Source organism: Fragaria vesca, linkage group LG3, assembly GCF_000184155.1.
Source record: "Fragaria vesca subsp. vesca linkage group LG3, FraVesHawaii_1.0, whole genome shotgun sequence".
Taxonomy (NCBI): Eukaryota; Viridiplantae; Streptophyta; class Magnoliopsida; order Rosales; family Rosaceae; genus Fragaria; species Fragaria vesca.
The window spans coordinates 17,784,727-17,809,945 of NC_020493.1; the positions used below are offsets into that span (position 1 = coordinate 17,784,727).

General features: G+C 37.1%; 4 protein-coding genes across 4 annotated transcripts; 2 read left to right on the top strand and 2 right to left on the bottom strand.

Moving 5' to 3' along the window:
• Nucleotides 1–1,885: 1,885 nt before the first annotated feature.
• On the bottom strand, nucleotides 1,886–4,214 carry LOC101291610. Its single transcript, XM_004294521.1, has 4 exons — nucleotides 4,051–4,214; nucleotides 2,906–3,864; nucleotides 2,182–2,329; nucleotides 1,886–1,978 (listed from the first exon to the last, which is right to left on the bottom strand). The coding sequence occupies exons 2-3, from the start codon at nucleotides 3,773–3,775 to the stop codon at nucleotides 2,234–2,236; spliced, it is 966 nt and encodes a 321-aa protein (XP_004294569.1). The 5' UTR covers nucleotides 3,776–3,864; nucleotides 4,051–4,214; the 3' UTR covers nucleotides 1,886–1,978; nucleotides 2,182–2,233.
• A 6,858-nt stretch (nucleotides 4,215–11,072) lies between these two features.
• On the top strand, nucleotides 11,073–12,493 carry LOC101292586 (WUSCHEL-related homeobox 2-like). Its single transcript, XM_004295877.1, has 2 exons — nucleotides 11,073–11,427; nucleotides 12,042–12,493. Exons 1-2 carry the CDS (start codon nucleotides 11,073–11,075, stop codon nucleotides 12,491–12,493), a joined length of 807 nt encoding a protein of 268 aa, XP_004295925.1.
• A 2,002-nt stretch (nucleotides 12,494–14,495) lies between these two features.
• Nucleotides 14,496–19,345, top strand: LOC101291905 (inner membrane protein PPF-1, chloroplastic-like). Its single transcript, XM_004294522.1, has 11 exons — nucleotides 14,496–14,955; nucleotides 15,046–15,156; nucleotides 15,237–15,311; nucleotides 15,430–15,490; nucleotides 15,766–15,839; nucleotides 15,950–16,054; nucleotides 17,164–17,271; nucleotides 17,466–17,569; nucleotides 17,969–18,122; nucleotides 18,218–18,334; nucleotides 18,962–19,345. Exons 1-11 carry the CDS (start codon nucleotides 14,611–14,613, stop codon nucleotides 19,067–19,069), a joined length of 1,362 nt encoding a protein of 453 aa, XP_004294570.1. The 5' UTR covers nucleotides 14,496–14,610; the 3' UTR covers nucleotides 19,070–19,345.
• Nucleotides 19,346–22,492: 3,147 nt separating this feature from the next.
• Nucleotides 22,493–24,261, bottom strand: LOC101292881 (protein SUPPRESSOR OF npr1-1, CONSTITUTIVE 1-like). The gene is made up of 4 exons (XM_004295878.1): nucleotides 23,738–24,261; nucleotides 23,519–23,651; nucleotides 23,173–23,394; nucleotides 22,493–23,002 (listed from the first exon to the last, which is right to left on the bottom strand). Exons 1-4 carry the CDS (start codon nucleotides 24,259–24,261, stop codon nucleotides 22,745–22,747), a joined length of 1,137 nt encoding a protein of 378 aa, XP_004295926.1. The 3' UTR covers nucleotides 22,493–22,744.
• Between the last annotated feature and the right edge of the window lie 958 nt (nucleotides 24,262–25,219).

Sequence of the window (25,219 nt, forward strand, 5' to 3'; positions counted from 1 at the left end):
GTGTATATATGTAAGGTGAAAAATCAATTAAATAAGACATCAAAGTTAATTAAATCTCTACTCATCATGATCTCCATTCTTGTTAATAATGATTTTTTTTTTAACTTTTTTATTAAATAACTCACGCACCCTACATATGTCAATGAGATTTGAACCCGTGACCTCAAAATCGTTAGTTAACACCTTAACCAACCAGGCCACTACTTATCGTCAATAATGATTTAACCAACTATTGAATTTGTTTTAATCTACTAATCTTGTTACTATGAGGAGAATTCTACCCCTTTCGTGACGAGAGCGCATGAAAGTCTACCTTACTCCTAGTAGTAGGACTGATTTTCATTTCTATTGCCATTCAAAAACTCAATAATCCAGTTGATGGACCAGTGCGTATTAAAAAGAAATTAAATTGGTGGATGGACCCTGTCTAATTTAAAGGTTCAAACAGCACTCCACTATTCTTACATGTTTTTTGAAACAAATGTGATCGCAAATTGGACAAATTGCTTTAGCAAATAGCAAAGATGGCGTCTCATGGTTAGGAATCAATAATATCCTAAGCAATTATTTGATCCAAATTGTTCTCGTAAGAAATCAATTATTTGCATATGTAACTGAAACTCAAAAGTCTAAAATTTCTCATTTGAAAAGGGGAGTGTTATGCAAGTTGTTTGTTGTTGATACTAGAGATGTTCTGATGTTGTAAGATTCATTGCTATGTTTGAAGGGATGAGAGGTTAGATGACGATGATGCACTGTCTTTGTTCATTGGTTCTAAGTTAACTTTGTTTGCCATAGTTTGTATTCATGCTATAGTTTTGTCTAAAACTTCAATATTGTTGTTCAAATGGGCTTCTCTGTCCGTAGGATGTGGGCAATTTCATCTCTAATTTCGACTTGCACAAGCCAAGTTTTACCCAGCATTTGAAAATCTTAACTTCTTGTTTCCATTAGAGACTGCCAGTGTGTGGTAAGAATTTTAAACCCCTCTTGCTATTCTCTCCTGGTCAAATCACATTCATATTTGTACGCATGAAAGAAACGGACAGCGGAAAATCCACACAGTTAATAATTACTCCACAACGACTTTCTTCCTGGACTTGATAATAGCAACTTGGTAGTTTCCTCCATTCTTGTGATTGCTGGTGTTTTACGTCAAGAGCAAAACTACAAGAGCGCCTAAATTCTTTTAAGCATGTCAAACCAAACAGCTTCTATAATATTCATGGAACAGCTCTCAATTGTTTGTTTCTCTAACCATGAGAGACCAGGACAACCAAGTTCTCAGATAGGCCTAGAAATTCTAGCCAAGTTCAAATGTAAATTAAATATCTGCTTTGAGAGAGAGATGGTAGTGGCATGATGGGTAATGTTGGATTTGGTGCTCTTATTTCATAAATATCGAAATCCAAATTTGAAGAAATTGAAAATGACCTGAAAGTGAAAACTTTATATGGAAGTGCCAAATGGTTTAAATGAAAATGGGCCAAATAAATTGACAGCAAGTTCTAGGGTTTTAGGACCTCTAACTCAAAGGCGCTCCATATTAATGAAACCAGATGCTTCTGCATGTTCATCTCTTTAAGACTGGAGAATTGATACATGCTTGAGGCTGGGGCCAACCTTTTAGGCTAAGTCTTGTGATAACAATGACATTACTTCTTATTTAGGGAACTTGGAGTTGGTTTTGCACTTCCCTCAGTTTCTTTTGTTGATTGCCAAGTCTTCCTGTAATGTCAAATCATAAATTGATACCTGCCTTTTAAGCTTCAGATCCTCTAACTTCAAGATTTCATAATGTGAAGTTGTGAACTACTTTTCCACTTCAGTTGATGTGTACTATGCTTCCCTTCTTGCATCTATATCAATCCAACGCATGGCAAACTCTCTCACTCAACATTATGCTAATAAGCTAACTCATTCAACAACGCATTAGTCTTTGTGCTTTGCTAGTCTTCATGAGGTTGTGCTCAAGATGCTTCGTGAAATGAAGATGCCGAGGGATGAACGAGTACGCAAGCAAGTGAAGGATGCATGTTAGAGACATGTGATATCCAGCAGAAGAAAAATTCTTGGATCAGCATGTCAAACTAAGCTAATAATGTGAGTGTGTGACAGTGTGTGTGTGTGTGTGTGTGTGTGTGTGTGTGTGTGTGTGTGTGTGTGTGTGTGTGTTCCAACCTGTAGTTGAAAGGGATATGATTCCACTATCCAATTTTCCTTGCGGATCAATTCAAATTGCAGATAGCTGTGCACCATATTGTGCTAAAGTCATTAGCATCCGTTGTCCACTTTTGACAAAATGGCTTAAAATGAATTTGACTGCACTCTGTAAAAGCAAACCTAACCAACATGATCAAACTTGCAATAACCTCCGGGCTTGTATATAAGAATTTCAGGTGATTGGTACCTATATTCGAATTTGTAACTTTATACTTCTATTGTATAAAGAACCTAAGGAAGAATCAAAAGGTAATGAAGCACTATCATTTCCTCCTTAAAGGAATGAGGGTACACTCATGATAATGAATGATGATTTAACGAACCCCAGTACACAATGGAATAATGTACAAAATTGAGTACCCCACAAGTTTCCCACTTGAACTAACAAACACCTTAATTCACTAAGCAGAATAATGTCAGTTCTGTCTAAAATTCTTGATGAAGTTCCAGCAAAAAAAACTGTTTCAGATGGATTAATGGTTACCCTACCATAACAGCTGGAGTAAAAATAGTAACAACAGAACAAAGAAGAAATCAAAAACCTTTCAACCTTTCAATTAACACAGAATTAACCATCTTGGAAAACTAATTAACAGATGAATAGAATTGACAAAGATCTCTGAGTAAATTAATGGGGATTCAATTCACAAGGGCTTAGAGGAGATGAAGCCAGTGGGAGTACCTTGGAGGAGCTTGAAGGAAACTGTGGCAGAGTACCACTATGAAGCTCTCTCTGACTCTCCTTGTTCTTACCAACAATGAGTCTTATAAAAGACCCATCTCTTTCTTCTGTCCCCAATGTCGAAAAAGATGTAGCTTTTACCCCAAAGTCTTGATTTTGAGCAGGCCCAGAATTTCTAGATGCCCTTTTCTCTGCTTCTTCCATCAATCTCTTCAGCAACTTCTCCTCTGCATCCCTTAAAAACTTAAACTTTGGAGGTGGTGAAGATCTCAGCTTGTTCATCTCAGCTTCTGTTGAGGATTCAAAGAGAGGGTTGAATCCATGGTGCTTGTAAGAGTCTAGAGGGTTCAAAGGTGAACAAGGCAAAGGGGAATTGAGAAATGGGTTATCCACAGCCAAAATCAGATCACTCAAACTCCTTGTTCTGGAACCTCTTCTAGATTTTGCATCTTCAGATTCCAAATCCTCCTTCTCTTCCTCTTTTATTGTGAAGAGAAACCTTGGTGGGCCAGCCAGATTGTGCAGTCTCTTGAGCTCTGATTCCACACTGTCTTCACCATAATTGGCCTTCAACAACAAATCTTTGCTGGAACCCAGTTCCAAATCTGGCTCACCAGAATTGGCATCTGGGTTTCTCACATTCTCCTCAGAATTGATGTTATTGTTTAAGGTTTGCAGAGAGCTGGGCTTCTTAAAGCAACTGAATTGAAAGAGTACCTTTGGCTGGTTGCTGTAATTCTCATCTTCAATCTCTCTGTTTGTGATTCTCTTCTTCCACCATAGCAAGTAGTAAAGCTCTGCCACAAGAGCCAAGAGGAGGCACCCAAACACCAAGCTCAAGCCAATCCCTAATCCACTCAAAGATGTCATCTTGCCCTGAAATTTTGCATCCCCACAACAATTAACTTTGGACTGACCATAGCCTCATAGCTATAGATTCTCTCACTTGTCAGTTGTCACTGTAAACCAAATCCCACAAGAAAAGGTAATCAAATTTATATTCCTAGAAATTTACAAAAACTATATTCAAGTACTATTATTTTTGGGAATTTCACACTAAAAATCCTAATGGAAGTTTGCCTAAAACACACGCTAGGAGAAAAATCAGGGAGTTAGTGAAAAATCCGCGCAAAAGAAAAACTTACCTTAAGAGTTCAACCACCCAGAACTGGTAGAGCCACAGATTAGAGAAGAACCAATGGAAAGTGAAATCTTTGCTTATAAACTATGCATAATTCTGGAGCAGAAGTCAAAATGAAATTGGTGGAGCATGAAAAGAGGCTTTTGATTGTTTTGCATTTTGGTTTTGGTGATTGAAGGAAGAAGACACTTGAAGTTTTATATGATTTGGAGTATGTGCGTGGGCTTAATGGGTGGAAACTGGAAAGCGACTCACATGGGTTTGCAAAAGCGTGTGTGCCATTTAATGATTTAAAAGATTGGTAAAAAAAAAAAAAACAGAGAGAGTTCCGACTAGGTGGTATCTTTGAAATTTGAATGTGATTTTGTTTCTTAATGTATAGACAGTAGATGATTAAATTATGTATGGTAGTTAATGTAAAAATCAATTAGATGATTGATTCCTCATTTTATCGGATCCAAAAAGGGTGTGTAATTTTCGACTTTAGTACATTCTTACTTGGCTTTACCACAATGTGTAATTTGTGCTAAAAGAGGATGTGTAATTTGTGTGCTTTTACTCCACAAATTACAACTAAGCAAAAACATTTTCCTTATAAGTTATAACTTGAATTCAAATTGAATAATTTGCAAAAATTACCAAATCCTAGTTATTAGATGAGAAAAGCAGAAGATGAAAGATAAAAACTTTTCAAATGATCAAACTTAAACAAGCAAAAATTGAATGCCGAGAATGCATTTAGAGTCGGTTCACTTTCTCATTGAAGATGTAATTAGAGTGAATACACACAAATTGACAATCGGTCAAACTATATCATAACAAATGAACTCGTTTTAGTAACGTCCGACCAAAATAAAATTTCCCAAATAGTGAGGTATGGAGGGGAGATAACATACTATTGTTCCTCTTTTCCTAGTGAAACAAATTAAATACACTAGACATAAGATTATTATGTAATGAGAGATAACAATCGTTATCCTCATTATTCTTTGCTTATCGCCTACAAGTCTACTCTCTGATCAAAGGTGCCGATGAAATACCTACCTAGCTAAAATGAATAATCTTTGTTTATAAATGAATGACTTTAGTTGATAAATGTTTGGATTCCCAACTAATCCATTGTTCCCTAGCAATGTAAAAAGAAATCCAAGTACTTATGGAAGTGGCAGAAGTTTGTCGACGTCCAACGCCATTCTAGCTTGTGCCCCGTTCTACATGTGTATTGTTTTCTTAATTAATGGTGATTGATTAGAAGATATAATCCTTCTAAAAGATTGTACTAATCTTTAATCTAGTATCATCTAATTTATGAAACAGATTAAAAAAATGGGGACGATGAAAGCATCGATCACCGTCTTGATGAGCATATACGACCGAAGGTGGTCATCCACGTAATACAGAGCGTGATTAGAGAGGACAGAGCCAAAGAACACTCGTCAGCCACGAAACATCTACATACGCAGAGCTGGCTTTACCATACTGAAGCTTCTGTAAAGCTTATGCCAGCAGATGTAAAATAACTAACAGATGGTGGCATGGAATTTTTCCCTTCTTTTTCTTTTGGGTTTGTTCTTTCAATTCCTTGGAGTAGTGCATGCGATGGGAGGCGATGGAAGTTGTATATTATTTGAACCAATTACCTGAGACGAATTCGTTTGGAACAAATAACTTAGAGATCGATCTGACAGGAAATAAAGTATTTCCAATGCAAAAATATATAGAAACGACCTCTTTTTTCTGGACCAATTAATTAGATTGTCTTATTTGTCTGCATATGCTAAAACACCAACACGTACGTCACCTTTATATAACTAACTGTGATTTCTTTAAAAAGCTTAATAACAAATTAACAAGTAAGCCTCTTATAATTTGAATCATTTCATTCTTGAAGACGCCTATTCACTTGAAATCTCAAAAAATTAGGTCGCACAACCTCATATATTGTTGTTCGATCGTGTCGATCGTATACTCTTTTTGAAAGCTCATGCATGTTTCATTCAAGAAGATCATCAATATATGAGGTAAATGTCCCAAGCCATCTTTTCTTAAGCTTCTTTATCTGTTATTCGATCACGTACTCAAGTTAATGCATCTCTTATGAAAGCTCATGCATGTTTCGTTCGAGAGTTTCTACCAACAAGGTAAATGTCTCAAGCGGATATTATTCACAATTGCAGACTCGTCTTCTATTTTATCACGAGGATCGATATTGTTTCTCCAGTTCTAGTTCTCTACAATTTCTATGCATGCAAACTTCTTTGCTGCATTACAAAAGCTTTCTACAAATGATGCATGCAAGCAGTAAGCGAATAACATGTATCTAGATAATTTGAAGCTCATACATAACATAGATCATGCATGTAAACTCCAAATATGGAATTACGGATCAAACCTAGAACGATTCTTTACATTTCTAGGCTTGTAACACGAACCAAAAAAGAATATGAAAGAAGAAGTTTATAAACACCTAAGACTTCAAATAGTTGAAGTTATGTTCTTAACCAACAAGGCAACGATAGAGAATTTGCTACAAGTTAAGTATTTACATTGAAACAGGCTAGGCTGGTTTAACATGGTCAGACATTAATCGAAGGTATGGAAAGGTCAGAATTTGGGTTGGCAGATGGTAGTGGAAAGTCGAAACTAACTTGGTTAATTAGGCCGCCGATCTCGATGAGTATGCAGTTATATATGTTCCCTTTCAGTTATCTATCACATTATCATGCAGGGACCGAGTGGACCCTTATTGGTTGGAATGGGTTCATTCATGATCGATCAACACAGCTGATAGATCAAATCAGAACCATTTTTGGATCGGAAAAATAATTGCTTGCTATTGTCGCCCGAATTCCGATCAACTTGTTCATCCAGCTAATGAACTGGGTAATTTGTTTCCATATTTTCTCATGTTCTTGCGAAATTTTTTGGTTACGGTGTTCCTCTTTTGGTTTTACTATATTCATGATGGCCCTCGCGCCCTCGCCATAGCCTTTTTTGTTGTGCGTTCTCTAGCTAGTCTAATCTAAAATCTTAATTATTGGCCCTCTTGACCACAGTACATATGATTTATTTCGATCACATCACAAAATAAGAGAACTTATTATATAGGGAGAGAGTTTGATGAATTTTAGAGCAAAGTTTGAATTACGTCCGGCCAAATGCACAGAGGTTAAAGGGTAATGCAGGCGGAGCATGTTCTCGGGGAAAAGTAGGCCGTCGTCGACAACCATAAGCTGCAAAGCATAACACGCAACAAACAAATAGCCACTACATGCATGGTATACATCAACATGTCAAATGAACTCAATATATATATATATATATAATAATATACAATATGTACGTATATAGCTAGCTTTATACTCGGTGCCAATTAAACCCTTCTAATTACGCATGCATTATATATAAGCACACCTGTACCTGTTATTGACCTTTATACGTAACGTATTGGAAGTGCATCTCTGATATATGCAGGATCATAGAGGCAATTAAAGAGCGAGATGGCATGTTCATATATATTGTTTACATGATGAGCATTATGTATTTCACGTGAGAGATCTTTTCTTAGAAAGTAGATTTTACTTTAGCAGTTAAACATTTCATTAAGGCAACACAAGTCGATCTGGAGATACCCAGAACTTGGAGGGAAACACACGAGTACTGGTCATTCTAGCTAGCATTCGATCACTTCCATCGAGAGGAAGTCAGTCATGCATAAGAGTGGTTCAAATCAAAGAGCAACTTCAACAACTTCATCGAGCATGCAATTAATCAAGCATGCAATTCCAATTTGGATCACGTACTGATTGTGTTGTCGTGCTATGGATCGATCTGCAGGCATTTATGGCTTATAAGCATAGTGTTTCGCTCCTTTTGCATATAACTTCGCACCACCTTATCATCAATCGGTCTAGGGGCAGCGCATGATCAATCGCACTCACCTCCATGAATTTATATATCATTCACATTTTCACAATAAACATAATTAGCCCAGTAATAATTCAACGTTAAAAACTGTTTATTGCGTCATTGAAAATCCAACACAAATTATAAATCCTTTGTTAGAGCATCTCCAACAGCTTCCCCAAAATTTCTCTAAAATGGGAAAGCAAAGCTAAATTCTCCAAAAAAATTATGATCAAAATCCAACAGCTTCTCCATTTTAGAGATTTCGGCATTTAATACAACAATAAAATATAATATATCATCATGAATTATAACAAAAAAAACATTATATATTTCATTGTAACAATAAACTACCCAATCAAATATTTTATTGTTGTTTTAAATTTGTTGGAGTACGTAAAAAATTTAATTTTGGGGAAGGAAGGCTTTGCTGCAAATTTGGGGAATGAAGACTTCTTTTTCTTCTTCATCCCCATTTTGGGGAATGGAATGGGGAAGCTGTTGGACCTAAAAAGAGCTCTATATTCCCCAAAATTGAGAAGTTCAAGAAAATGGGAAAGCAGTTGGAAATGCTCTAAGAATATTTCTCTCGAACTAGCTAGCTATGGTTTCTTCTTTCTCGCACCATTTCTCCTCAAACTAGCAGTGTTAGTATCAGGTTGCGAGGGTTGATCCCTGTGGACAAACATGGCAGCCCAATAAGCTTAAATTCCGAAACAACTCCCTTGATCTGTTTAAGAGCTGAACTGAGCGATGTCAAATCAGACCCCCAAAATTTTTAGGCATAAACAACAATACTGTTGTCTAGTACTATAAACTACTTGCATAAACATACACCGTAAAATCGTTCATCTCAAAGAAGAACACACATATATATACAAATCGTTAAATTGTAAATGGAACATTGATCACAAATTATATATCATAGTTTGAAGCATTGAAAAGCAAAACAATGGAATTATGCAGAAATTAATTTCAAAGGCATGTGAGTGACTCAATTCAGTTACCAAATTTACCAAAGGTTGTGGCAAATAGATGGGGATGACATTGGGATTAATAACAAATTTAATATGATCAAGGGCTCGAGGCTAAATGGTTTTAGTATGTCTTTACCTATAATAACGTTTTATACATCACCATGCACTTCTCACGAGGATTTGAACGAAAGTTCTTGTATGCACCAAGGTACAAGTGAACCTAATAACAATATTTAATCTCAGCCATCTATTTGATCAGAGAGGATTCAAAGCACCAAGGTACACTTAAACCAAGATGAATAGACCGTTGGATTACATTTATCCTATTATTTAATATTTAAATAAAAAGTTAAGTATAAATATCAACGGTTAATATTTTCTAATAAATACTTGGTTCACTTGTACCTTGGTATATGCAAGAATTTTCGTTATTTGATCTAACCTTATACATGGCACTAACCCCTATACTAACATCGTTAATAGCATGAAAATAAGAAAAAAAACTCATCATCACTGTAAAAACACAAAAGATTAATAAAAATCAATCAAGGTAATTCTTGGTTTATAGGTTTTATAGCTAGGTTTCTTGGTTCTTCTTCAATCTCCAGATTCTAGAATCTGGGTTTTCTGTCTTTTCACAAATCTTCCCGATAATTAAAACACCATGAAGAATTCTTGCTTTCAGACTTTCACCAACTAATCTCACACATTCGTTCATCTACTGTAGATGATCTACATCCAACAAATCCAAAACTCCCCAAGAACAAATATGGTGTTCTTCTGATCTTAGCAATCTCGATGAGTCATTGTCGAATCCATCCATTCCTGATGTTCTTGACCTTCTTTGTTTAAAGGTAAACAAAAATGTTGACCTTTTTTTACCTTGAGCATATAGAGCTTGAAATGAGATTGGGTACCCCAGAGCCCAGAGAGCCTTTTCAATCCAATCGACGAACCATCGACCTGAAACAACAACTCGAAGATTCGAGACTCTTCGCCAGTGGCGGCGACCACAACCTTTCGTTTCGTCTTCGCCGGTCGAGCTCGAATTCCTTGGGCTCCTTGATGACGATGGTGGCGGCAGACCTTGGCCTGGTTCTGGACGGTGAGTTTGACGGTGACGCAGAGACTGTTCAAGAGTTCAAGTCCTTAACTGTCTCCTTGGTGATATCTTCTCCGATCTCGTTGGCGGAGAGATCGAGAGCTAGCGAGGAGATGAAGAGAGGTAGATAGGTCTTTTTACTGTAGTTACTTGGTTTCTACCATAGTTTAAATTTTTCGGTCATTGAAAACGTTTGGTTTGACTGTTAGGATAAATGAATGGTTCAAGTGCACCGTGGTGCACTGAATCCGCTCCGATTTGAAATTAAAAATAATTACGAAATTAAAGTTTATATGAATGGAATTCTTTGCTTGTGAACCTTTTGATATTGGGAAAATAACAGATATTTGGGATGCATATTTGCAGTGTAAAAAACCAAGAAAAAAACGAAAATGCGTATAGGAAAATAGCCATGACAATCAGTAAATCTGAACCCTAGACTACTAGTGGGATTTAAATTAGTGGTTGTTTCTACAAACGTGGCATTCCCCTATTGGTCAGTAAACCAAACCCAAACCAGAGCCATAAAAACAAACCCTAATCGATTCAATTCCATCTCTGCACCTATCTGCTTCCACTTCATTCCCAACGCCTAGCCCTAACCTACACCTTACAACCCAACCGGCTGTCTTTTCCCGTTAAATGACCGTTCTACCCTCCTTCCCCGTAGCCTCATAGGCTCCAGTCAGTGTCTGTCATTCCCGAGATGGCAAATTTAAGGAACAGCAAAATCAATCACCTCAGATTGCATAGAACGCAGCGAAAACCGTCACGGGCAAGATCGTCATTTCTCTCCCCCAATCCCGGCCGCTCCCCCGCCATGTTTTTCAGCGACATTCAGCACCAAAAACCAATACGCATGTCAATCACCTGTCGTTTTCTTTCTCTATCCCTGTCGTTTCCATTTGACTCCTCTCCATGTCTTCCTCCTCCCATTATAAAATAGTCCCAAATCGCCATGCAAGAAAGTGACCCTAGCTAGCTAAGCCACATTGTCTCTCCCAGAACCTCTGGAAAACAAGCAAACTAAACCAGCTAGCTATGGAGGGCGAGGATCAGCAGGTGAAGAAGGGTGGATCGGCACTTGGAGTTGGGCTGGAGAACACAACGAGGTGGAATCCGACGAAGGAGCAGATAACTATCCTGGAAGATCTGTATGAGAAAGGGATGAGGACTCCGAGCGCCGAGTTCATACAGGCGGTAACGGCGAGGCTGAAGACTTACGGTCACATTGAGGGTAAGAATGTGTTTTATTGGTTTCAGAATCACAAGGCGAGGCAGAGACAGAAGGAGAAGCAGGAAGCTAGCTTAGCTTATTTCAACCGCTTTCTTCATACGGCGGCGGTCTCTCAGTATCCATTGTTTCCTCCTCCACCCCAATATCCTTGCTCAAATGGTAAGAACAACGTTGCTTACTGCTATTTTTTGTTGCATTACTGGAACCTATGAACACGTTGATTTTTTTTGTTTTTCCTGTTTCTTAATATTTTTTTACAAGAGGGAGACTGAACTATATTCACTGCTTGACATGATATGAAATTATCAATGATGCTGTGGAAAGATGGTTTGGCTTCCAGTCTTGTTAGTTTTGAAGATATGTATTATAACTGTGGTGCAACAAGATGGCCTTTTCCAGATTGAGAAACTTTTATTTTCTGATGGCACCGCAGATCTAGCTAAAAGTTTGATATATAAAAATTCATTTTTTGTTTTGCATCCAAGAATTAAACCCAGAGAAAAAAAACATAATAATTTGCCTCATCTTTGAAGTGGATCGTACTTGCATATAACGATATATACATATATGTTTCTGTACTCTTCATGAAACTCTGGGTATGATTTATATAACTGATTGTTGTATAACAGGTTGAGTGTGAGAGAATGTTGTGTATGGATACCCGTTGTGTATATCCATGATTTCTGATTTTGTAATCACAAGCTACAGTTGTGAGTTCTGATTATTGTTTTTCGCATATCTTAATCTAGCTACTTGGATTTTTTTTTTGTCAGTGATATGCAGCCCTTATTATATGCCGCCAGTTCCAAGTGAAGTAGGGTTATGTCCACAATCTCATCCCATGGTGCCTCCACAATCTGTTGGGGTCAAGAGGAGACCAAGAATGGAGAAACTGGATGTGCCAACAAGAACTTGCAGCAACGGTGGTGGAGGGTTTGAGCCAATGCGCCATGGATATGGCAGAGGGGGCCGCTGCAGTGTTGATCTCAATGATGGGACTAACAGATTCATGAGCAACTCAGATGATCCAGAAACACTGCCATTGTTTCCTTTGACACCCACAGGCCTCCTACAGGGCAGAGATGAAAGCCTTCTTTCTAGTTTAGCTGGTAACTGTGCTCAGAACTCGACCGCTCTCGTTAGCTCTTCTGGGATTGTCGAGGGTCATGGTGAGCGGCCAAGTTTCTACGATTTTTTCAGTGGAGGACAAGGCAGATGTGAATGATTGAACTGAATTAATGTTGTTTCTCGCTGGTGGGTTCTGGTATTGTATTGGGTGCTAAATAAATATAAATGAAGAGTTTGAATCTGTCTTAGGTTGTGGTATATGGTCTTATTTCAAGGTTAACAAATTGTACCCTTTCCTTAAGTTCTTCTTGTTGACATGAATGACATCTACGTATCTTTCTTTTTTTTTTTTTTTTTATTCTTAAACTAATAGTTAGTTTGTTCTTTTACTTTTTTTTTTTTTTTTTTATTTTTTTTTATTTTAATTATTTTTGTTTAGTTTTGTCCATTTTCTCCCTTTTCTATGTCTCAACGACAGCCATTAAGCATTTGAGAACTAGAACTTGATATGGCACCTTCATATCAAGTATCAACTACTGTCTATATATATGTTTGGATTCATACGTTTTTCTAACATTGAAGCGGAAGGAGCTTGAGATGCTAAAATCTGAATCGTCTGCTTGCTTAGTTTGCATGATACCTTTTGGAGAATCCGCTCATTACTTGGAGATATTCATCATCTAATTAGCTACTATCCATGCTAACGTATCAAGTATCAATTACCATCTATGATAAAGTATCGGACTACCAAAAATGTTTGTTTATTTAGATACGGAGAAATCAACAAAGTACGAGACCAGAAGTTGGCTCCAAGCTCATATATTGTTGACTGCATCAACGGAACAACTTTCCCATATCAGATAATCTTAAAAATCGTACGTTATAGATAAAACTTGACTCGGTCTTCTTTAACCACATTTACATGGAGGCAAATTTTGCCGATGACGTTTTAGCAAGCAGTTTAGGTCATAAATTCATTGTTTTAGTAGAGAGGAACAAATGAACGAGATGTATTTAAACCAACTTGAATAGACGGTTAGATTGCATTTATCATACTGTTTGATTGGTTTTTTTTATTTTTTGAGAATAACATTGTTTGATTGTTTAAATAATATATTAATGGTTAAGATTACATAATAAATGTTGGGTCATTGGCTTGCACACCTTTGTGCATAGAAAAATTCTCATTGTTTTAGAGCAAATACTTTCTCAAAGCCGGTCCCCCATTTGAATGATTTGATAATGTAAACTCTACTAGAGGTTTCCACATTTAACATATTTCTACGTACACAATAGAATTTATAAGTGCATCACGTTTGTTATAAGGGATTAGGGGACTAGACTGTCATGCCTAATCTAATCACATAGACCCCATGTTTGGCAACAAGCTAGCAGAACTCTTTTAATTGACGTCTTATATATAGAGTATAAAACTCTGAAATTTCTAGCATATATAGAGCGCCCAAAAAAAACTATGGCCGAGATTAATGTGTGTGTGGAGTCCAGAACGAGCTTAGCATCTTCTAAGAGTTAGAGCGTGTCACATCTCAATGGGCCTCCTCAACCTCGCCACCAATCATGAGGATGGTATCGTCAATGCTCTCAGCTTTTACCTCTCCTAGCCGAGTTCGAATCCCTAATATGGAAGGTTTCTCCAAAACTTCAAAATTCTTCGTTATCACTACTTTACACACACACCTTCTATCTAACACATTTCACCAAGTCATAAATCAAATACAAACTAACATAGAAAATTATATATGAATCCTGAGAAATTTTAAAATCACAACCACAAACAGTGAACTGTTAGATAAATTCGCATAGCTAGGTAGTTGTATTATCTACGGTAGTTGAAACACCCAAAAATCAGTTATTCCAAAACGCACATAATCAAATTCGAAAACCATGTATGCTGGCATTTAAAGTTGGAAGAGTAGATTAATTAATTACCATACCATAAACGTGTTGGGCTTAAATTAATTCTTAATCTAGCAACCCAACATCTGCCACGTCAACCTTGAGAGCCGAGTACCCACGCAATCCACCAAAATAAGGAAACCGCCCACCCCATCCCAACGTGGCCGCTACCCATTGGCTCCAAACAAAAACTATTATATTTGCCGCGCCTAAATCTTCGGCGACTAGTAAAATAACGGATGACAAAAAAATAAAAATTAAAAATATCCTATTCTTCCTCCAGTGCCATCCCCTCCTCATCTTCTTCTCCACTGAGAGAGAGAGAGTCTGAGACTCAACAACTCACTCTTCTCTCCCATGGCGAAGACTCTACTCTCATCCACGCCGTTCATCGGCACCTCTCTCCCCTCCCTCTCCCGCCGCGTGTCCTACACGCTCCCCTACCACCGCGCCGGAAATGGACTCGTCGCCACCAGAATCAAGTTCAGCCTCCACGACGTGCCTCCGATCAATCCCTTCGACTCCGGCGTCGATCTCTCGGCGCTTTACACCCGAGCAGAAGGTCTTCTCTACACGCTGGCCGATGCTGCGGTCGCCGTGGACCCGAGCGTCTCCGGCGCCGGCGACGCTGCTGTCGACGTGCCTCAGAAGAGTGGCGGATGGTTCGGTTTCATCTCCGACAGCATGGAGTTCGTGCTCAAGGTAGTTTGAATTTTACGGAATTGTCATTTCTTGATAACTTGTTAGGATAATTGAGGAGGCTGATAATGATGATTGTTTGAATTGCAATAGATTTTGAAAGATGGACTTTCAGCTGTGCATGTGCCATATGCTTACGGTTTCGCAATTATATTGCTCACTGTTATCGTTAAAGTTGCCACATTGCCTCTCACAAAGCAACAGGTTCGGTGTTTGGCCTAATTTTGCTGAATAAATTGTGCTGTTTTAGTGTTTTTGTCGCTTATAATATAGTTTATATGCAGGTGGAATCTACATTGGCTATGCAAAACCTGCAACCAAAAATCAAAGCCATTCAAGAAAGATATAAAGGAAACCAGGTGTGGAACTGAGGATAAACCTTACTATAAGCATCATGTGGACAAATTGTTGCTATATTTGATTATTTCCACTGTTATGTTCTATTAATAACTCTAGTTTACTGCTGTATGCTCATAGGAAAGAATACAACTTGAGACATCACGGCTATATCGGCAGGCTGGGGTTAATCCATTAGCAGGTAAATCGTTGTCCATGAGCAAAATTATGTTCATATATGTGTTTACATTTTGCATGAATGCTTCACCACTGTACTTGTGTCCGAAACACCCTCTGTTATAACTTCTAGGTAGACAGATATTACATCTTACATGAATTTGAGGACTTCTTAGGCCTGTAATAATAGGTAAAACTAAGGGGTTTGACAATGTTTAGTTGGTGATCGAATTTAACCTGATTTACGGGGCATGTTGCCTTGAGACAGATTATGATGTTCTAACTCGGTCTTTAATGCAGGTTGTTTACCAACTCTGGCCACAATACCAGTCTGGATAGGACTATACCAAGCTCTATCGAATGTGGCAAATGAGGTAACTAACAGGTCTGGTATCACATTTTCAGTGTTGAGAATGGCTATCATCATAAAAACATTCAACACTGCTGATTTTTATATTTTTCCTCCTTTTTTCCCACTCAAAAGGGATTGTTGACAGAAGGTTTCTTTTGGATCCCCTCTTTGGGTGGTCCAACTACCATCGCTGCTCGCCAAAGTGGATCAGGAATTTCTTGGCTGTTTCCATTTGTGGTAAGAAAGTTATGTGATTTTAATGACATTGAAAGCTAGCAATTGCGTATGCTGCTAGTTTAATCGGCCTTTAGTGTAAGTGTACTGTGTCATGCTAGACACCAATTTAGGAACTCTAATTTATTAACAACTTAAATAGGCCTTTTTGTAGAACATTCAGGCTTACAACTCTTTTTAGGTTTTACCTTCATATATGGCTATATAGCTTTATAGTTGATAAAATTTGTTATTAGCTAAGATCTAATAAAATGCTTCTAGAATAAACCTGGACTCCCCTACTTTCACCTTTCTTTTACTCTTTTATCAACCCACAAATCACTGTAGTTCAATTGTTCTAATTTCAACAGCTCACTCCAATATGTAATTCTATCAAACTGATAAACAGAAAAGACATGCCAAACTCCAAATGGCCGCATTTTGAAGAGTAGTATTTTAATGTAATATGTAAGGCACGGATAAACCACTACTCTCTCTCTCTCTCTCTCTCTCTCTCTCTCTCTCGTTTTTGGTTATTGGGAGGAGGGATATGGAATTGAAGAGCTCCTGAAAAATAAGCAGATGAAAAGAACGGGAATCCATGAGGATATGTGAATTGAGTTGTTCTTTCTACCTATCAAGCCGATGGAATATAAGTTTGATAACCGGCAGGAAAATGCAAGTCTTAATAAGTTAAGTTCGATAACAGGGAGGAAAGTGTATGCCTAAATAAGTTTAGTTAGAACTACAAGGAGAAAGAGAATTTGAGGTGAAACATCCTTTCTTTTTTGTCTTTGCCACCTAAAGAAGTGAAGCCCGGTAGGTGAGGTTGGAAAAGTAGATGTCTTAGTAGTCGGATGAGTCTTCTCATTCAATAATAGCTGTACTATTTTGAATTCATACTTGTGAATCTTTAGATGAATATTATCAATCGTAAATAAGTGATGTAGGTGGATGAGAGGGCACACGAAATGTGAAGGACTTGCACCTTTCTATAGCAATGTGATCACACCTGCTTGGAGTTGATTTGTTGCATCATATATTCATATTAATACTGGGGCATTAAATATTTAAGTTTCTGTCACAACTATGTGCATTATGACTGTTAGTATAATGCATATTTAATTGTGCAGGATGGGCATCCACCATTAGGCTGGTCTGACACCGCTGCATACCTAGTTTTACCTGTCCTCCTTGTTGTTTCTCAATTTGTTTCGATGGAGCTAATGAAGCCTCCACAGGTAAAGAATTTTGTTGATATTGTCTTCTCTGTTTTCCCTTTTGTTCTTTTTCTTACTATGAAACAAATATCTGGTTGCAGGGAGTTGAGGACTCAAATATGAGTCCTTCAGATGCAAGCTAGATTGTTTAAATTATATTAGATATTTTATTTTATTTTTATTTTCTGTTCATAACCATAACTTTCATTTTGCAGACAGATGATCCAAATCAAAAGAACACACTTCTTGTACTTAAGTTTCTACCACTCATGATTGGTTACTTCTCCTTGTCCGTTCCTTCAGGATTATCAATTTACTGGTTGGTTTCTGATTGACAAATTTAATTTGATTTTCTTCTTGTCCGTGCAATATACTAAACTATTAATTCACTATATACCAGTTGGTTCTCATTGCATATTATTATTCCCTAAAGGCTCCCTCTTAAGGAACATAATTATCTGTTTGTTGCTCTCTTTAGAGTCCCTCTAATCAGGGATTTTAGGAATTTCCGAAAGGCTTTAGATGTGATTTTGGTGTGTTGTTTCTTTTTTGAAGTCCATAATTTCTGGTGCTTATGGTATAACCTATGATATATTAGTTGTCTGCATGGACAATACTAAATTTGTGCTGCTGCAGCCGCTACCTACCCTTGGAGTAACTTCATATTTCAATTGTAATATGAAATATTTATTTATAAATTGTACAATGTGGCTTTCAGGTTCACAAACAATGTACTTAGCACAGCACAGCAAGTATGGCTACGAAAATTAGGAGGTGCTAAGCCTGTTGTGAATGAAAATGCAAGTGGAATCATTACAGCAGGACGTGCAAAGCGATCAGATTCTCAGCCTGCGCAACCTGGCAGTAGGTCAGTGCGGAATGCATCATATATTATCATTTTCTTTTATTATTTTTTAATAGAGCTTTATTCCTGACAAAACATAAATTGATGATAAACAGATTTAAGCAGTTAAGAGAAGACGAGAAAAAGAAAAAGGTGAACAAGGCATTACCGGATGATTCTCAGACACTGGCTTCTGCATCTGATTCTGAAGACCGTTCAGATGATGAGAACAATGACAAGGTAAAAATTTTATTAGTGTTATGATTTTAGTTTGATGAGCCTGTTCTCCATTTTGTTTTGTTATTTATGCATGAATATCATCTACCGAAGAAAGTCTTCTCATAACATGTGGGTGTTTTGAAGATAGAACATTCCCATATGCATTACAATTTTCATGATCATGTTTAAGAAGATTATATTAGTTGGCATGTTTGGGCTCACATGGCTAGTTGATTGTCCTAACAGTAAACTTTATAGACCCATGGATTGGATAATCAAGCACACTCTTTATTTTGTGCTACATGCATTGGTAGCCCATATATTTTGATTCCAATCAGTTTATGTATGTAAATGGCTATGCAAGTTGGAGTTTGTTCAAATTCATTTATGCATTAAAACCAGTAAGTAATGTTAATTTTACTGATGGAAAAATGACTCATTCTCTGTAGCTTAAAGTATTGAAGACTTCACATAGGCTTGTAAAACACTGTGTGATTTGACTAGTAAACTTTAGAGAGATTTAGATATTGATTTGATTTCTGTTAGTCAGCATGTAAACCACTGTATGATTTGACTAGTAAACTTTAGAGTGTTATTTATCTATGGAATTTGGCTTTTGTAAAACTGATTCAAACAACGTTTTATCAGGGTGAGGACGTCATAGAAGAGGCATATGCTTCTACTGCCAGTAAAGATCTTCCAGACTTTCCTCGGCCAAGGAGAAGTAAGCGATCAAAAAGGAAGCGTGCTGTGTAAATTGACTGTATACTGATTAAGTTTGTAGTTCACGGTGAGTCCTGTATATCTCAGCCAAGAGTATTGTTGTTAATATATCTCCGACTATATGTTGGTTCATTAATTTTGAGATATAATACAAATCATGCTAATTAGTTTTTCTGTTTACTCTTTAATTATGAGAAGCTCAAATTAAGTACTAAGTTTGTAATAACTACCATAGGTCCATAGTAATCGAAACACATAGATGTAAAATGATATTAAGGTTTTACATGATGCGATTCTCATTTTTGGAAGCAAAGTTGTATGTTTTTGTTCATGGTGATCAATATCTTGGAAGATAAGTACTGAATGTTTAATTCCTTGTTCTTATAAGTTATTAGATTCTAGATTGTTTAAAGTAACATGGCTAAGAAATCAGCGCAGCTGGTTTTCATATAATCTGGAAGCTTTAATCAGCAGATTTAAACTTGTTTTGTATTCCACTTTCACCCTTCTCCAAATAACTTGAGCCTTTAGGATGATTATTGTTCTTTTAGATGCTTAATATTTTGCCCATGAGAACCCTTGCGTTAGAAAGTTAGAAATCCATCTCCGAAACTTGTACTTTATGCGTAGATGTTAACTTGTAATTTCAGATTTACATACATGTTATCTTACACTAAAAATTTGGTCATGTATAACCAAACTAGAATTTAAATTTTCTAAATCCCAATTTTGTTCAAGCACATCCTCAAAGCTGAGGTCGTCCGACGTACATGAAAATAACTGACATTCTCTGGTCTCTAACCAATGTAATGATCCTTAATTTGTTCTACTTAGTATGTTAAGTACAAGTGGGTAATATTTCATTGCTTAGATGGGGGGCGATGATTGCCTGCTGGGTTGGGTCCTGATGGAGTTTTATGAATCCTCTTCCTTCCACTTACCTGTGTATTTCAATATTGTATAAAGATGTAAAACAGTCAATGCAAGATTATTTTACGTTGACTATATATAAATATACATGAATATATGTACTGCTTGAGATCCACACACCTGAGTATGTATAGCATATCTGGTTCCCGACCCTGGCCTTGAACTGCGTAGTGCAGGTTTGAGCTTGAACTGAACTGTGACCACCATGAAATAAAGATAAGTTTTTATTAAATATTGAAGAAAGCAAGGTACAATCTGCTCAGCCATATACAACTTTTTGCTCTGTTTAATGATTTGAATTTTTGATAAAATGTTTGTGACACTTATATCCATTATAAAAAATTTAAAAAAATAGAAGACAGTGACTAAAGAGTTCCATGTCAAAGCCCATCTGTTGGGACATCCCCTGCAACTTGGGTGGAACATGACCGCACTTGAGGTTAAGCATAGCAGAGAAATCCTCCAGAGTGATTTACCTGATTCAAGAGCCTGAGCATTAGTAGTGTAGTAGTGGTATTGAGAAGTTGCAAGCAGGAGCCATATCAAAAGAAGATGAATGTGGCTCTGGGTTCTCATGTTGAGCTTAAGTTGATGCATGCTTTAGGTGAAGAGAATTGTTGAGATATGTTTTGTTGTGGCAGGGTCTTTTATAAGCAGGAAGAAGCTCTTTACCATCGAATAGTCTACTCATTGCCTAATTTGAAAAAAATTATGGGAATTGTGTTAAAAGTGCTTGGGAATCCTATGTCGTTTTACACACTGAGAATTGATAAGATTAGGAATTGAATTTAGGTTGCTCCTCATTATGATTTGACTTCTTTGTAGTTATCATTGCATACATAATAAGTGTTCGAGTACTTGAACCATGCTGTTGGCAACTGGAACTGAATGCATGTTAAAGTACTCAATTGCTTACATAATGGAATGTCTTGATTGTTCTTTGTTTTGTCACTTTCTTTTTCCCAGAGAACTTTAGTTTTCAGCGTCTATTTTTTTTTAATTCCCGCTTCTTTGTTTGTGTTTCAGTTAAGCCTCCCTTTTCTTATTGTTCTTTCTGTTGAAGATAAAATGAACTATTGAAATATGAGAATTTGATTATCAAATTTCCCCTTCTCTACTAGTAAAACGTCTGATACATGATAATCTTAAGATCTGTAATACATGGCTCATAGTAGGAGTTAAAACAATATCAGGACAAGCCGCAAATCTAGATAGAAGAAAGCAGAACTAATTTTGCATCATTTTCTTTTATGTTCTCAATGCTCACCCTTTTGCAATCAGAAGTACTTTGTTGTGATCATGATGTTGCTCACCACACTTGGATGTGGCTGTATATACAAGTCTGCGTGCGTTTTGTGTTTCTTTGTCTGTTCTGGTAGCTCTGCATTGAGAGGTTCTGAAGCTCCCTAAAAGAGTGTTTCAATTGGAGTCCTTTCTACTCCTTGTTGTCTGCACTCAACTTAGAAGCTTTGGTAAGAGCAGAAGCACCTGAGAGAAAACCCTTGTCATGATGATGGATGGTGCTCTGATGCTCAAGGCCATATTGACCTTAACTAGAATAGCATAGAATTAGGGTGATAGTATAATTGATGAACATGTCAATGAGGATTGGTATGGTTCTACTTTACCATTGATTGTCGGCTCACCCAACTCGTATTATAATGTCGAGTTTCGTCGGCTTTTGCATAAAGTAGGTTCTCGTAATTTGACGCATGCATTTCGTCATTCTCATTCTCATGAGCCTAAAATCTATTTTGTGCAATCAAAACCGGTTTGTGCTCTAGTATTGATCACAAATCATACAAAGCTTATATTACTAAACCCATTGGTAATACTCTTGTTGGGATGCAACAATAAGAGACGTACTTCCAGTCTTTCACATTCGATTGTTGTTTGGATTCCGGCGACGGGTTTGCGACTGTGTGTTGGATAGTTACTGTTCTGTTGGCGACGATATGCTTTGGTCTTGCTTCCTAGGCTTATGTCGTAATTTTTAATTTTAGGCTTATGCCTGAGATCATCTAACACCCAAATCAGGGAGTCACTAGAGTCTGTGGTAGAGGCTGTCTCGAAGCCGACGAAACCTTTCTTTTTGTAAATTTTTGCATGAGTCTCGTAAAACCTCTTCTTACTGAGCTTTAAGCTGGGCAAATTTCAAGTTTTGAACTCTCTCTCTCTCTCAAGAAGTTATCAAATAAGCATAATTGGTGATGAGTCCGCCATATCATAATCTAGGAGAGTATTCTCAGTACATTGCGTGTATCTACACATACATGAGTGAATGATTAAGATTATATGACATAATATAAAAACATGAGTGGTCAAACATATGAATTGTTCTCAACGGTTAAGATTTCCCATAATCTAGTACTCCTTTGTTCTTTTGTTAAATGAATCTGTGGATGAGGATTGACTGGTAACTAGTTGAGGATTAAGATGATCAAATTTATATTGTATCGCTAATCCAATGAATGTCTTCCTTTAAAAAAAGAACAAAAAAAGGAACGAACGAATCTCATAGCTTGAAAAAAATGGAATCCATTGAATTTTCTGAGAGCAATATATATTATTACACCTCCTATGCTCTTACCCACGGCTAACAAACATTTTCTGACAGTGGTGTTCACATGGTCACCTAGGTGACCAAACAAATTATGGTCAATCACCGTTAGATATAAATCTAAAAGTGAGAAGTATTATTTTAAAGTTAAATTGTTTTGTTTTCTACCTTTAGATTTTTATCAAACGGTAATTGATCATAATTGCCTATTCTGATACTTAACAATCAAGAGACTTTAGATGAGCTCCTATTGCACGTAGTCCAGAGCTGTTGCTGGACCTGCCATGAAACCCAACAATCTTACTCTTGGGCACTCGGATTGAAAAATTAATTCCAGCTAATCTACTTCCAAATGGTCCATAAATCTTTTTGTTACTCTTGAAAGTAAGTGAGCTGATCTGGGTTGGCAACAACTGAAGTCTTTCATGATAGCCATTCATGGCTGTCAAAAATTCGTCTGGATAATCAAGGGTGACCTGCAAGTATGCATACTAGACTATTGATTTCACTTCCATCAGCACAAATTAAGAACCTAATTAACTATTTATTCGAGTTGTTGATCGATGCAAAGCTAGGTGGTAGTCGAGCACACATGTTTCAGGTTAAGTGATTGGCAACAAAAGGATTGTGGAGGTGGACTACTTACTGTGGTTGTAATTTCATCGTTGTCGAAATCACCGTGCTTGTCTGACCACATTGGAATCCCGTCACAATCATATTGAATCTGGATGTAGTAAATCCGATATTTATCATAACATAACACCAACTGTCTCACCGTGGAGTAACTACCATCATCGAAACTCTCCCCTCCTTTGTTTGATCCATACGGCCCAACTGAGAAGTGTTCTTCCTCGAATTCTTCTAAACTCTGTGGTAGCACCAATGACACTATTAGTTCCAACACAAATATTCGACCAGCAAAGAACTAATTAGTACAAACTGTACAATCCAATATATTAGTGTTGCTGTTCTTTCAGTAGTGGTATCACGACCTCATCCATGACATGTCTTTTGGACTCCATCAATTGATGAACAGCGGATGCTGTAGAGTCGACGGGTCGTGGCACTTTAGGTACTTTACTGCACACAAATCCCACAATGTGTTTGACAAGATCTCTTTCAGAGCTGCAAGAAAGAAGTTTCAAGTTAACAGTTAAGGCAAACAAGGATTACTCTAGTTTGATTGTTTAAGATGACTTTCTCAAGCTTACCTAAAATTCCTTATATCCCACCCAGAGAGACTGCCCACTTTCCCTAAGGCAATTCTCCATTGCTTCACCCTCTCAGGGTCTTGCGAGCAATTTTCTTCAAGTTGAGATAATGCTACTCCAAAACTACCCCTTTGCTTCCGTACATCAGAGGGATTCACGTAATAAAAGAGTGGTAGAATTCTGTCTTTGCCTTCCATGCATCGAAAGATATTTACAAGTTCTTCCAAGCACCATGTAGAGGAAGCATAATTTGGTGAGAGAACAACTATCACAAATCTTGATTCTTCGATTGCTCTCAAGAGATTTGGAGAAATAGGCATCCCGATTTCAAGCCCTTCATCATCCTTGAATGTTTTAATGCGTCCTGTCCCTTGCAGTTCATAGTATAAATTGAATATAATTCCCTTCCGAGTGTCTTCACCCCTGAAACTCAGAAACACATCGTACTTGTAACGAGGAGGAACTGGTGATTCAGCTGATGGAAAAGAGGCACATGAACTTGGGGAGGTTGATGATGAGCCCATTGATGAGTGATGACTAGTTATCTGATCATTTAACATAAAAACCAGAACTAAAAGAAGTCAAACCCCACAAGACGAGAGGAACAAATCGATGTACACCAGGGCCATCCAATTCATTCAAGGGGAACCGTGTAAGAATGGTCTAACATTACACGCTACTGACTGGTGCATTTTCTCAGACCAAAAAGAAAAGACAAAAAAGACTAGTGCATTTTCATAGAAGCTTCTTTCTTTCTTTTTTCTTTCCTAGAACGCGCCTCACGCGCTTAACCTAGAATTTCACTTTGTTCTCTCGTGTTCTTGTCCGGCTGCAGCGCACGATGCGTGTGGCCGGATAGAATGTCGGTTTTGTGGGTATTATTGTACTAATATATCCATAACATTAATTAACATACCATTCTAAAGCTGGCTCATCGGCAAATTTCAAGTTTTGAAAACTCTCTCTCTCTCTCAATGTTGGTGATGGACAAAGAAAATAAAATTTTCATCAAACACAAACAATAACAGTACAGTAAAAAATTTCAGTAATTAATAATTAGTACATGATTGTATATTAAATATGTAAGAACATATTTGTATGTTGTATGAAGACTTGATGTTGTTTTCCCATGTGTAACTCATCAGTTGTATGAACATATTAGCTATCCCATGTGTAACTCATCAGTTGCAAAACTTATCGTCTATGAGGATCTTTGACATGCTGGTTCAATGGTACGTTAGCCTTCTTCTTCTTCTTTTTTTTTTTGTTGTTGTTTTTTTTTTGTTTGTTGTTTTTTTTTTGTTTTTTTTTGTTTTTGAGAAGAATGGTACGTTAGACTTCAGAACAATACAACAACAAAATTTGAGGAGTAGAATTTGCTGCATATTTATATTATAATCCAACAATACAGTTTGCACTTTGATAAAAACAAAAGAAGAAAATTAAGGTGAAAACTGAAAACAGATATAATAGTAGCTTTCA